Source organism: Cornus florida, unplaced genomic scaffold, assembly GCF_030987335.1.
Source record: "Cornus florida cultivar Cherokee Brave unplaced genomic scaffold, ASM3098733v1 CherokeeBrave_3.0.0_Hap2_Chr06, whole genome shotgun sequence".
Taxonomy (NCBI): domain Eukaryota; kingdom Viridiplantae; phylum Streptophyta; class Magnoliopsida; order Cornales; family Cornaceae; genus Cornus; species Cornus florida.
The window spans coordinates 104,127,138-104,141,488 of NW_026775576.1; the positions used below are offsets into that span (position 1 = coordinate 104,127,138).

The 14,351-nt window shown below is 35.1% G+C and overlaps 1 protein-coding gene across 1 annotated transcript; it reads left to right on the forward strand.

The window, feature by feature from the left end:
* The first annotated feature begins 9,133 nt into the window (after nucleotides 1–9,133).
* On the forward strand, nucleotides 9,134–13,935 carry LOC132313575 (alpha carbonic anhydrase 4-like). The gene is made up of 7 exons (XM_059812403.1): nucleotides 9,134–9,430; nucleotides 10,930–11,147; nucleotides 11,387–11,493; nucleotides 11,627–11,729; nucleotides 12,307–12,468; nucleotides 12,544–12,597; nucleotides 13,602–13,935. The coding sequence occupies exons 1-7, from the start codon at nucleotides 9,343–9,345 to the stop codon at nucleotides 13,689–13,691; spliced, it is 822 nt and encodes a 273-aa protein (XP_059668386.1). The 5' UTR covers nucleotides 9,134–9,342; the 3' UTR covers nucleotides 13,692–13,935.
* Nucleotides 13,936–14,351: the final 416 nt, after the last annotated feature.

The following is a 14,351-nucleotide window of genomic DNA, read 5'->3' on the forward strand; positions in this document are numbered from 1 at the left end:
ACTAACCAATTCTCCCCCCTGGCATGCATACCTCACAATCTCAGTCCTCGCATTAACTCAATCTCCAGTTCACCCACAACCCCATTACATCATCATAGCCAATCCTCATCAAATTCAAGGGTCCAAAATACCTTTGAGAGCTCTGTCCACACCCAAACATCACCTTTACCAAATCATTCCCCATTGTGCTCCAAAAAACTGAACTTCTCCCACATCAGCCCTTCTCCCCCCCTTCATGTTATATCATCCACTGTCAACCCTATCTCCCCAACCACCTTTCCACAATATAAAAAAACAGGAAGAAGCAAACTCAACTCAAGGGCAGTAACAGGCACCTCAAACTCACCTGCAAAGGAATCAGACAACACTCAGCAGCATGCAAACCATATGGAAGGAAAGATAACTATCAGAACCATAAAGAAGGTTGCAAGAAGGAAGTCCATTAGTTGTTATGAATTGATGTTGAATGGTCCTCCACCAGGCCAGGAACATCCAGAAGGTCCTATCCCTTTCCTTTCTAATGATCTCATTCCTCACTTGGAATATTAGAGGGTTGAACCAACCCTCTAAACAGTCAGAAATCAAAAGGTTAATTTTTGACAAAAAACTGCATTTAGTCTCTATTATAGAAACAAAAGTCTCCCCCTTAAATTTTGAATCTATACATAGATTCTTGGCTCCTACATGGTCCATTGCACACAATTATGAATTTTCTCAATTGAGCAGAATTTGGGTTCTATGGAACCCCAATGTGATTGATCTAACAGTGTTAGATTCCAGTAGACAAGCCATACATTGTAGTGTCTCAATCATTGGTCACAACATCAACTTCTTCACCTCCTTCATTCATACTGCTAACCTCACCAATGAAAGACAATTATTGTGGGAAAATATCATTCTTCATGCTGCAAACTTCTCTCAATCTCCTTGGTTACTGATGGGAGACTTCAATGCCATCCCAAATGCCAGAGAAACTCATGGTGGCTCTATGAGATGGAATCCAACAATGCTTGAATTCAAAGAATGCCTCCAATAAGTTGAGCTAGAGGACCTTAAATTCAATGGAATTTTGTTTTCATGGAGCAATAGAAGTTCAGGAACAACCTGCATAGCTAAGAAGCTGGATAGAGCCTTGGTTAATCAAATGTAGACAAACTCATTTCCACTCTCTGAATGTAGCTTCCTAACCCTAGAGTTTCAGATCACAGCCCCATCTTGGTTACCATGGATTTCCACCTTCCAAATAGATGCACCCCTTTCAAATACTTCAATGCATGGAACTCACATCCACAATTCTTACCCTCGGTACATGAAGCATGGTCTACTTTCATCAAGGGCACATCCATGTACCAAGTTGTTCAGAAATTGAAGATCTTGAAAAGAATCCTTAAGGAAAGATGCAAAAAGGAGTTCACTGGAATTGATTCAAAATTGCACGCAGTTAAACTGGAACTTGATTCCTGCCAAATGGACCTTGATAGTAATCTTAGCTGCAGCCTGCTCAGAGACTTGGAGAAATCACTAACCAATGAATACCTTAGTCTTGCCAACATATAGGAGGATATGCTAAGACAAAAGTCAAGGATGACTTGGCTAAAACTAGGGGATAGTAATTCCTCTTATTTCCACAAATCTCTCTCCTCAAGAAACAATAAGAAGAAAATTGTCTCTCTCACCACAGATTCTGGTTCAGTGATCACTGATAGAGATGTTATTAAAGCTGAAGTGGTGGCTCACTTCCAAAACCTACTTGGTGTTTCTCCCCCTTCAACACACAACATCTCCAACCTGCAAACATTTTTAACCAAAAAAATCCATGACTATCTTCACTCCTTATTGGTTGATGACCGGTCCTTTACAAGGGTCGCGATACCAAGTCAAGCTTGAAGAGTTGTGAATTTAAGAGGTGGCCAAGTTTTACATTTATAGAAAGCCACTACTACCTTTCTCTATATAAAATATAGATAGGGCGAGTAGGGATCGTCCCAAGAGATTTGATGGTATATCGAATTGTGAAACTATGGTAATTAGGGTTAGTAGGTCGAGTGATCACACAATTGATTGGTTGGTTGATTATACTAAATGGGCTAAACTATAATAAAGCAATGCAATAAGATAAAGAGTAAGTAAGAAGGAAAAGTCTTGGGGTGTAGAGATCACCACCAAACAATATTATTCCAAACCATAATCAAGTGACTAATGAGGGAAATGAATGTGTTGCAACAATGTTGTGTGTGTAAAAGACATTCAATTGGTAAGGGTGACTCAACAAGTGCAAATTGTCTCAATCAACATGTGTGAGGCCACAATACATCTATTGGTAGAGGAATATATTGTCTAAACATCATGTGAAGATAACAAAATAACAATTCAAGTCATTGAACATTTCATTAAGCTCATAGTCTAAGCAATCCATAAGGATGATTTAGTTAAACATGCATTATCTAAACATCATGTGAGAGCTACAAAATATCTATTGGGAGAGGAATAAATTGTCTAAACACATGTGAAAGATACAACATATCATAACTAGTCATTAATCCTTCACTAAGCTCAAAATTCCATTACACCACAATATTAGAGCATATGCTTTTTGCATTCAAAAGCATGGAACATCAAATAACAAGCATGAATTGTTTCCCCAACTAACACTACACTACTTAAAAGAGAAGCACAATCCATCAAGGAATAAGTATGAACCATCTAGAGACATAACAAGAGCACTACATTAAGAACTTCATATTTTGATAATCTCAAGATTAAAGGCATTAATACACATAGACATGCATCAATAACATTAAATCTAGAGGTGAGCATCTACTCTAGCATACATAGACATATAGATAGAGAAAATGATCAATTAGAAGCATTAATCCATAGAACTCAATGAATAATCAAGATCTTCATAAGTTCAAGAGTCAAAATATGCATTACAACACAAATCCCTCAAAATTACACAAGATTAGGTAAAGAAAACATGTTTGGGGCTAACTCTAGCCCCAAAAGGATGTCTAGCCACTCATGATGATGAAGCTCCAACCCTCAAGGGCTAAATCCATGGTGAAAATCTGCTCCTTGATGATGAAGGTCTCCTCCAAAGGTTGCTCTAGCTTCCTCCCTTCTTCCTCTCCAAGAATAGCCTCCAAGATGATTTTCAATGTGTGACAAGAGACTCCCTCAAAAAGTGTATCATATTCCTTATATAGGTAGGTCAAATACACCCCATGATGAGCTATGGTCGTGCAAGGCATATTCTCCAATCATTGACTGAAGGACAGAATAAATGAGCTGGACTTTAACTTTTTCTCGCTGGAGGAAGTTCTATCGATCGAACCTTAACTTGGATCGATCGAAAATGGGTTCGATCGATCGAACTGCATCTTGGATCGATCGAAGTGGTCTGACTCCTCCGGATAATGACAAGGCTGGGATATTTTCAAGATATTTATGGGGAAAAAGACAAAAGTGGTTGGTAGGCGTACAGCTGTGGATAAGATCAATCATTTGAATAGGACAAAATAGGGTTCGATCAATCGAAGGTGATGTTTGATCGATCGAACTTGGAATTTCAGCAAAGGCCAAGGTTGGATCTATCGAGAAGTACTGTGATCGATCATAGATGTTCGATCGATCGAACTCTAAGTTGGATCGATCGAACTTTTCAGCTGCACAACTTGATTCCTTCTGGCTCCTTTCTTTCTCCACTTTACTCCCTCCTTTGGTTTATCTCAGGATTGCTTCAATTAAGCTCTTATTTGGCTGAGGTAGCTAAATTTTGGGATTAGTGCCTGAAAATATAAATAACACGTAATAAGTCTAAAACGGCAAAGTAAGATAGATAAAGGTACTAGAATGCTTAAGCTTAACGGGTTTAAATGCGCACTTTTCAGTGCTCATCAGTTGAGATCCCATCAAGTTTGGATATTCAAACCTGTATGTTTAAACTCAGCAAGGACAAGGCACCTGGTCCAGATAGATACAATGTTTCTTTCTTCCACAAGACTTGGGGAATTGTTGGGAGGTCTGTAACCATTGCTATTTCAGAATTCTTCAGAAATAGGAAGATGCTCTCTAAGGCTAATAATATATACATAGCCCTAGTTCCCAAGTGCCAAAATCCAACCTCTTTGCATGACTATAGACCCATTTCCTGCTACAATACAGTGTACAAGTGCATAGCCAAGTTGCTTGCAACTAGGCTACAAATTACACTCCCACATTTCATTGACAAATCACAGGCAGCTTTCATCCATGGCAGGAAAATTACTGACCCCATTCTCCTTGCTCATGAATTGTTAAGAGGATACCACAAGGATGTTTCCCCAACAAGATGTGCCATCAAAGTAGGCCTAAGGAAAACCTTTGATTCTGTGAAATGGGATTTCATACTCAGTTGCCTCTCTCTCTTAAACTTCCCACCTAAATTCATCTCCCTAATCCATGCATGTATTTCCACACCTTCCTTCACCATTGCCTTAAATGGAGAGTTTCAAGGGTTCTTCAAAGGCAAAAGAAGGCTAAGACAAGGAGACCCTGTTTCCCCTTTCCTCTTTGTCATAGTGATGGATGTTTTATCTTCCATTATCAATGACTATGTTAATAGAACCCAATCCTAAGTATCATTGGAGATGTAAGCAACTGAAGATTACACACCTATCTTATGCTGATGACCTCCTCCTACTATGCCATGGTGACATCACCTCTGTCTCAATCCTGAAATCTGCCCTTAACCACTTCTCTTGTATGTTTGGGCTTAACATCAACTTCTCCAAGAGCAGTATATTTTTCTCTGGTACCAATCTCCACACTCAATCACAAATCACAACCTTGTTAGGCATTGAACCTGGCACTCTTCTTGCCAGATACCTTGGAGTCCCTCTCATTTCCACAAATCTTAAGGCACAACACTGCAACATCCTTATTGAGAAGATCACAAATAGGATCTCACATTGGTCTGCTAGATCCTTATCTTATGCAGGTCGACTCCAGCTAATCAAGGCAGTTTTGGTGTCCACTCAAATATATTGGTCAAGCTTATTCATTCTCCCAAAATCTGTTATCAATCAGCTTAATCAAATTTTCAGATCCTTTTTATGGTCAGGCCCTGAGATGAAGACAAGTTAAGCAAAAATTGTTTGGGGGAAAGTTTGTAAACCTAAGAAGGAAGGTGGCCTTGATATCCTAAATCTAGAGCTCTCAAATAAAGCTGGTATCTTGAGGTACATCTGGGATCTCCAAACAAATGGAAATGACAGGCTTTGGATCAATTGGTGTTACACTCACCTTATTAAATCAAGGAACTTTTGGACACTAAAGATTCCACAGCCTTGCTCATGGATGGAGGAAGATTTTGCAGCTTAGACACCCTGCAAGACTCCTCATCCAACATAGGATTGGTGATGGCAATGATACATCTTTTTGGTGGGATAATTGGATCACTGGTGGCCCTCTCAGCACAAGACACTCACTGATTACTCTTACCAATGCTGGATTCACTGACTCAATCAAAGTAGCCACTTTCATTTCAAATTCATCTTGGTCTTTTCCTGCAAGCCTCACTATTGCTTTCCCAGAGCTACTTTCACTCCCTCCTCTATGCCCTTCAAGCAGAGATAAAAAATTGTGGCTAGCATCACCTAATGGTTCCTATAGCCTGAAGCAAACATCATGGTACCTTGCAGATCACTCTCCCCCAGTTCATTGGTTTAATTTGGTGTGGAAAGCACCAACAATTCCAAGAATGAAATTCAATCTATGGCTAGCAGTTCAATCAAGGCTTCTAACACTTGACAGCAAGTCTATGTCCAAACATGAGAATGTATGTGCTCTCTGTCAAAATCATCCGGAATCGCACCAACACCTCTTCTTCGCATACAGTTTCACATCCCCAATTTGGCGCTTTATCAAGTTCAAATGTAAGGTCAATTATGCAATTTCAAACTGGGAGGACCTGATTCTCTCTATAAGCACTCAATGGAGGAAGAAATCAGCTATGAACCTGGTGCACAAAGTTTGTTTCTCTCCATGATCTACCACACTTGGGAGGAAAGAAATGAACGGATATTCAAGAAGAAAAAATCAACACAGAGAGCTGTTCTGGCAAGGATTACCTCCACAATCACAGGCCTCCTAAAATTGGATTTTTTAGAAGATAGCATTTCTTCAAGGCGTATCCTTATGGACTGGAACTTGTCGCCGTCTCATTGTTGACCTCCTCCTCGACCGCCGGATTACTTTCAGTAAAGGCTGATGATAATCTCGTCACCTCTGGTTAGGGCCACTCACCGGAACGCGAGCTAACAACCACATTTAACGACTATTTAGCCGTTAATTATGGTCATTAGCTTCTCCTTATTGTTTAGGTTTTCTTGCATGGACCGTTTTTGGGCCTTGTTTTTCTTTTTGGGCTGTTGCTGGCCAAATGGCCTGCCTTTGTAATCTTTATCTTATTAATATAATTTGCTCTATTCTCCAAAAAAAAAATTCAAAAAAAAAAATACCCTCAATCATATATTTGTTTGTGTATGCAATTATTGTTCATTCTATTAAAGGAATAAAATTTTGAGGGAAAGACACATTCGTGTATATTTTGTTTTATGTATCAAATAAATTTCAATTTGAGAGAGTAACAAACATCTAATATTTATATGATAAACAAACATCCATTCAATTAGGAAGATAAAGACGGATAAATAATTATTCAAAATTCAAACCCTAGAATCCGCAGATGAAGCAAATATACAATACTAACATAATCACATGAATCAATTCGTTTTCGTCGTTCAATCTCGTATCTCTCTATCTCTCTCTCAAACTATTGCTTTCTCTCACTGAAGATTAGTTAATTATTGCTATTCAATGTTCAGTTATATATATATATATATATATATATATATATATATATATTGATGAGCATGTTGGTGGAGAAGACGATCCAGAGGGGCTCCGTCTGGATCACAGCGTGCCGGAGGGTCCCTGGAGTTGGGTTCGCCGCATCGCGGTCGGAGGAGTTGGTGACAATGTAGATCCAGCCACCCTTGCTGTCGAGCACGCAATTCTGAACCCTATGGCGCAGTTGGCAAGGCTTTACTGGTTCAGTTTGGGTCCCATTTCTAGCAGTTGTCGATGGGTTTACGGTGAAGCCATATCCAATTCATCATCGTTGAAGACCGCATAGTATTTGATGTGTGTGTATATATATATTGGATATAAAATTTGTAATTATTACATAAATATGATGCTTATCAGATCAGATCATACGATAATTCAAGGTTTCATTAACAAATAGATTCAATGTCTCTATATGTATAGAAAAATAACACTGTGTAATAATTATCACAGAAATATATATATATATATATATATATATATATACATATTAAAAAATGCAGTTTGGGCATTATCATAATTTTAATAGGCGCGTGACTTTACACACGCCGAAAAAATTGATCCGGTGACTTTCAGGGGGTATTTGCACATTTTGGTACTTCAGTGGAGGATTTGCAACAAAATGGATAGTTTGGGTTTTTTTTTGCACTTTTGCCTATTTAATATTAGGGAATTAACAAAATTTTAATTTAAGTGTAATATAATAAAATTAGTAATAAAAGTGTTTTAAGCAATATTATTGCCAAACAAATTTAATAAGCGTTTGAAATATAAAAAATGCTTTATATAATCAAAAACATTATTACGTTTTATTGACAGCAAATTTGTAAGAGCTTTGTTAATAAAATTGCTTTCAACACTTTATTTAAATAAATAAATTAGTCTTAAATAAATAAATGATCTTTAAAGCCGACCACTTATAGCTCAGTGGTAGAGAGTCAGTCTTATAAATTGAAGGTCTGTAGGTCGATCCTGCGTAGGGGCATTTCCAATCCTAAATTTATTATTTTTATTTTTATCAATAATATTTGTATAAGCAATCGTAAGTTCATAACCGTTGTTAGGTGCAAATGCAACTTACGTGGATTCAACTTTGTGGCACCCAAACATTTTCCTTGTCTCGCTCAAGCATACGTTATAATTATGTGGCAACTTTACTTTGTGGCACCAAAACATTTTCATTGTCTCGCTCGCGCATAGATTATAATCATAAATTATATGCTTTATTTTTCTTTGCGCTCCATTAATGTCATCAAGTATTCCACTTTTTATTTTATTTTAAATAAATAATAAAGTATAATAATATCCTTGAGAGATAATAATGTACAAATTGATTTATTTTTGAATGATAAACATTCCTCATATTCGATAAAGTTAACAAAGACATCTTAAATGACTTACTTTATATTCGTCATATTTAATAAAGTTAACGAGACATGTGACATGGTAAAGTACAATGACATCCTTCAAAGTTTGACACAAGAACTATATACTTAATTCTTATATATTTTAATACCAGAATTGTCCTTCTCTAAATCTGAATTCCAATTCACTCTTCTCTCAAATTAGTTTTAAAATTAAAAGTATGAACATTGCAAGCCAGAATTTATAGGGAATAACATTGATCTCCTTGCTCTACAGATGAAGAATAACAATTTATATAGATAGAGTTATATATATGGCACTTCAAAATTCATAAGAGACATTAATCCATACTCTATATTATATATTATATACTCCTTAAAAGTTTTAATTTTTTTTTTTTTTTTTTGGCTTGCTTATTGAGCTATACTACTTAATTTCCATTTATGTAAAACTAAATTTTTCTTTAATTTTCAATTCAATTGGAGATACCTTCTGAAAAAAGGAAAAAAAAAAAATCAATTAAAAATTACTGTTTAATGTAGAGATTGATTTGCTTTCAACTTAAGGTTAGTTTCTATTTAAGTAAAACTAAACTCTCCTTATACTTTAAATTCAATCAAATATCAACCAAAGATTACTGTTATCGTATATTTGTTTACTTCTAATTTAATATGTTCCCTAACGAACTAGAGGTAAAATTCAGAAATACAAAGTTTGACTCAAATACTTCGTTTTTTTTCAAATCGCCCACCTTTTTATTCTAATCACGTAAAAATAGTAAACTACCTGTATTATCTAACTACTTACTTTTACCGATTAAAGAAAATGACAATATAAGAACAAAGTATTTAATGAGGAAGAATGGAGCGCGTGAGTGTATTGGTGTAGCTCCAATATCAGCTCTCTTTCCTTTAATACCAAGATTATAATATATGCTTTATTTTCCTTTAATACTACAAACACCAACTGTGCGATCCATCATTTTTTCCTCTCTAGCTCTGTCAGGCTATATAATTGTACACACAATCTTCAATAATCTCCTCATTCCTACAACCACTTGAATACCAAAAAGCAATTAAGCCGGCCACCATGTCTGTGTACGGCATCACCTCTGTACTCTTCGTCACTCTCCTTCTCTCATCCCATTCCTTCTGCACTGCTTTTGAATCTGAAGTGGGTATGATCTCTTTCCCTCTTCACATTTATACACTTATGAATACACACATATATAATATAGTTATATACATATAAATTGTACTAATGTATATGTTTATATTTGATATATTGCTCCCTCTGTCTACGATGATGTTGTTAATAGGTTTTTTGCGTGGTGGTATTGCTATTTATAATAAATATATATATATATATATATATATATTGGCGTTGTTAATGTGATTTTTGTTTTATTTCATGTTCACAGGTTTTGATCTCATTTCAATTTAGCTTCTCGGGATTTATCTGTTTTTATGCATCTGTTTTCTCAATTATGAAATCCATGGTTTGATCATGTATTACATTTTGATAAATAAATTTTCTTCGTTCATTGATGGATTAATTGTTGGAAACCCACCAAATCACAATTGCAGTGTTGTCCAGAAAAATCTGAAACATTAACGGCTCTTTCTGGTACAAAATACGATCAAGGTCAAAAAAATTCTGAAACATTAATGGCTCTTTCTGGTACACAATGCAGTCAACAATTAACTTTACCTAACTATTTGACTAAAAGAAAAATGGAATCTTTTCACGAGGTTCAAATTTTAATTTTTAAAAATTGTTGCTTTGATTTTGACCCCATTTTGAGCAAGGCCCACTAATTATTGACGAGACCATGAATTAGGTTATCCTGAAAACCTAGGTATTAGTGCTGATGTATGTACACGCATGCATGCTAACACAATATATTTTACTAACACAATATATTAGTGCTGATGTATGTACACGCATGTAGATTCAAATACATTTGTCCTTGGCTTGGCTTTACCAATATCATTGTTCTTCTTTGTCTGTTGATTACTTCTATTGATTAAGGAAAAAATGATAGTAATATTTTTTTAATGGTTCTTCCTCTCCTCCAAAGTAGTTGGTCAAAGTCCCCAAAGTTAGACCTAAAACACTAATAGAAGGATTATCTACCTATAGATATGTTTCAAGCACAATAAGTGGTCTGAACCTTGTTTGCCATTGCCGGGAAAAAGTGCCATAAAGTGACCATGACCATACTATGCTATGTTCTTACCTTTATATGCTATCTTCCTTGTGATCAAAATAAAGAATGGAATAGCTTTATTAGTTTAACTTGTACTGATTATTTAATTCACTTCTTAGTTTCAAATTTTGAATCATATCTCAACCATGATTTATCTGTACTTTTTCACCTAAGTATTCTTAGTAAGAAAGAAAAGAAGAGATTCTATGAATTCTTTACTATAAGAAATAACTTATAGTAAGTTGTTATTTGCCTTTAAACATATCATATTTGAATACCTTTTCACCTATGATCAACTTTGTGCCTTTCTTTCTTTATTCTTCTTCTTTATTCTGGAGGAATAAAGAAGAAAGAAAATAAGAGATTCTCTGATAACTATTCAATAAGAGATTCTCTGATAACTATTCTTCTTCGATCTGTTGTCATAACTATTCAACTTTCTTTTTGTTTGATAACAAATGTAACAGATGATGAGATTCCATTTACCTATGTGGAGGGAACTGGCAAAGGACCAGGGGAATGGAGCCAAATTGATCCACATTGGCAAGTTTGTGACAATGGAGCCATGCAGTCTCCCATCGATCTTCTTGACCAAAGAGTTAAAGTTTTTCCTAATCTGGGGAAATTAAAAAGGGACTACAAACCAGCTGAAGCAACATTTAAGAATAGGGGACATGATATTACGGTAAACTACATTATGCCTTCAGTTATTCTTTCATTTCTTATACATTTAAATACTTATCAACTGATTTAGATTTGGGAATTCTATATGCATTTGTACTTGGTTATAATTTGATGAGAGTGTACATGATTATTTGATAGTTTAATTGCTACGTAAAAAAGTATACCCCAAAATGCTTGATGTAAATGTGTTGTTCTCTTTGATTTCTTCTTGTTAATTACATGACTTTGGTGTTCCACCAGGTGGCATGGAAAGGAGATGCAGGAAAAATAATCATAAATGGGACCGACTACAAACTAGTACAGTGTCATTGGCATTCTCCTTCTGAGCACACCTTCAATGGAACAAGGTTTTGTTTGTCCTTTTTTAATTTTTCCAAAAAGACTTTTTTTTTTTTTTTGGTTTAGTGGTGTATTTATCTTCCCTTCAGTTATCTTCTTTTTGGTACTAGCATCTGAGATCCATGCAATGTTTGTTTACAGGTACAATTTGGAGCAGCATATCGTTCATTTAAGTTCTAATGGAGGGATAGCTGTTGTTGGAATTACATACAAATATGGCAGGCCTGATCCTTTCCTTGCTAAGGTGATGATTTTGTGTCTCTTGCTTTCTTTGCTTTGCTTCGCTTCCTAGATGTATGCAGGCTTTCATAATATATACATGCTAATAATTTGTAGTACATACGTACTATTGAAGGGCACTTTTGCTAATTTTCCAAAAATGCAAATAAAATAATAAATAGCCTATAAATACCTTTTCCCTGATTTTATATTTGAATAAGTTAAATCTTATTGCATATCATGATGCAGTATGCTGTGACAGCTCATTAAGAAACCAAAAATGTTCCAAGCTTGTAATTTTCCAGCCTCAAATATGCATCTCTAACGGAGAAATTGAGTTAGAAGTTGTTCTTGTCAACTTGTCATTAATCACATAAATTTCATTCCTAGATTCTCTTTATACTTCTTTTACATCTCTCTATCTGTCTGACTCTTTTTTTTTTTTTTTTTCAAATTTACAAAGATGGAGAAGTTTACATAGCTTCATTTGTTAGAAGCTTATGCACTAAGATAATCATAGACTTATGAGTTGATCACTAAATTACTTTCAAACTTTAAATAATAATTTATATTAATAATTTTCAAATTTTCCTTTCATACAGCTGTTACAGCACATTCATAATTCAGTTCATAAAGAAGAGATAGAATTGGGGATTGTTAACCCAGGAGATATCAAGTTCGGAAGCAGAAAGTACTTCAGATATATCGGCTCTCTGACAGTTCCTCCGTGCACAGAGGGTGTTATTTGGACAATAATCAAGAAGGTTTTAGTCTTTAACCCCTTATTAATTGGTGAACGAATTTTTACAGCCTGCTAATGTACCATTTTGCATTTGTAGGTGAGGACAGTCTCAAGGGAGCAAGTCAGAGCACTAAGGAAAGCTGTTGATGATGTAAGTTGAAATGGTTCACTTTGGATAGTTTGTCCAGGAAAATTGGAAAAATAAAAACCAATAACAAGACATCAGGTTTACCCATAATTTTGGAGCATTTAATTTTTCTTTTTGGTAAAAATATTTTTAGCCAAACTTTACATTTGTTTTTACTTTGTTTGAAGCTTCTGACTGATCTCTTTTCTTTTTTAAAATATCATTTCTATAAAATTAGAACTTTGAATTTCAAGTTGGCTTGTCAAATAACTACAATGTCGACGACCTTTGACAATATGTACATCCTCGATCTTATTATGGTGCTTATAAAATCCATCCCTTGCAAGTGATGTTCAAAATATGATAGGCTTCAAGCATTTGTTAAGTTAGAAAGATCACTTGGTCATCCGATGACGTTTTAACGACTACCTTTGACAATTGAAAGTGCCTTTTAAGTTGTGTTAATGTGGCCAGCCAAGTGTTTTTAATTATTCTTCTACTTGTAGAAATATTTTCTTCCCTACTAATTGTTCCAATATCCACATGTCCACGTCTGATTGGTGATTTTACTTAAATTGATCATTTATGTGAGTGATAAGGCGTAGCTCTTTTCCTCATAACAAAGACATCCGAGTCTGCCATAAGATCGATATCCATTGCTTTGTATCACACAATGGTTTGGCTATCCATTAAATGTTAAGGGTTTCAATTTGAAGTTGATCATTGTGCTCATGCATGCAGTCAGTTGGTGGGATGTGGTCAGTTGTTGGGCTGTAGTTTTTGCATTTATGCGTTTTGTGTGTTTGATTCCAATTTTAAATGCCGCGAATAAGAACCTTCTTGGACATTCTAAATCCTAATGTCCACTTATTCTCACCAATAAAATTCTATAACTTGAATGGATTTGTATTAATTAATACAATTAGACAGAACATAATAAAGGTATTGATGTGCACAGCATATATTATTACTTCATTGCAAGTTGTCGAATAAATTTTGACTAATTTGTTGGTTTTTCCTTTTATCAGGGATTCGAGTGGAATGCAAGGCCAATTCAACCATTGGATGGAAGACCAGTTTTGTTATATCAACCAACGGTCACTGGAGGTTCCACTTAGATTTATGAAATATTTGAAGGGATGAGAAAAGCAATCAACATATAATATTATGTCTTATAACTAGTAGTTTGGATGTCCTTTAGTTTGCTCCTATGTTCTCTGAATACTTTTTCAGAGTTGGGATGTCCTTTAGTTTGCTTCTATGTTCTGTGAATGCAATGCTTGTGAAATGTGCTTGCCTGCTGAACAGATTATCAAGGATTTTGTCCGTTTAACATATAATAAATGTTTTTAATTTTGATTAGTTGTACACTGTATATGTGATTTTAATATGAATTTAGACTTAAAAAATAAATAACAATACTTGCCTACTCACCAGGTAGGTGGCACAATAAAATTATGACAAGTGTCCTAAAATTTATAAAATATAAATATAACAAAAATAAATTAGAATTGGTTTGACCCATTTTTAATTGGATTAATAGCATATTTTACCTCGATATACATCCTTGACCACTCTCCCTATAAATATCATGACCACTATCCCTATAAATATCAAAATATATGTCTGGGCATTATAAAAAAAAAAATTAAATTGAGATATAGCAATAGTGTGTTAGGGGTTGGTTTTGCTCACTACCTTCTCAGAGTGGAAAATATGTGATTGATATAAAGAACCATTGCTAAAATCATAAAATGCTTCCGGTTTTTGCTTTAAAA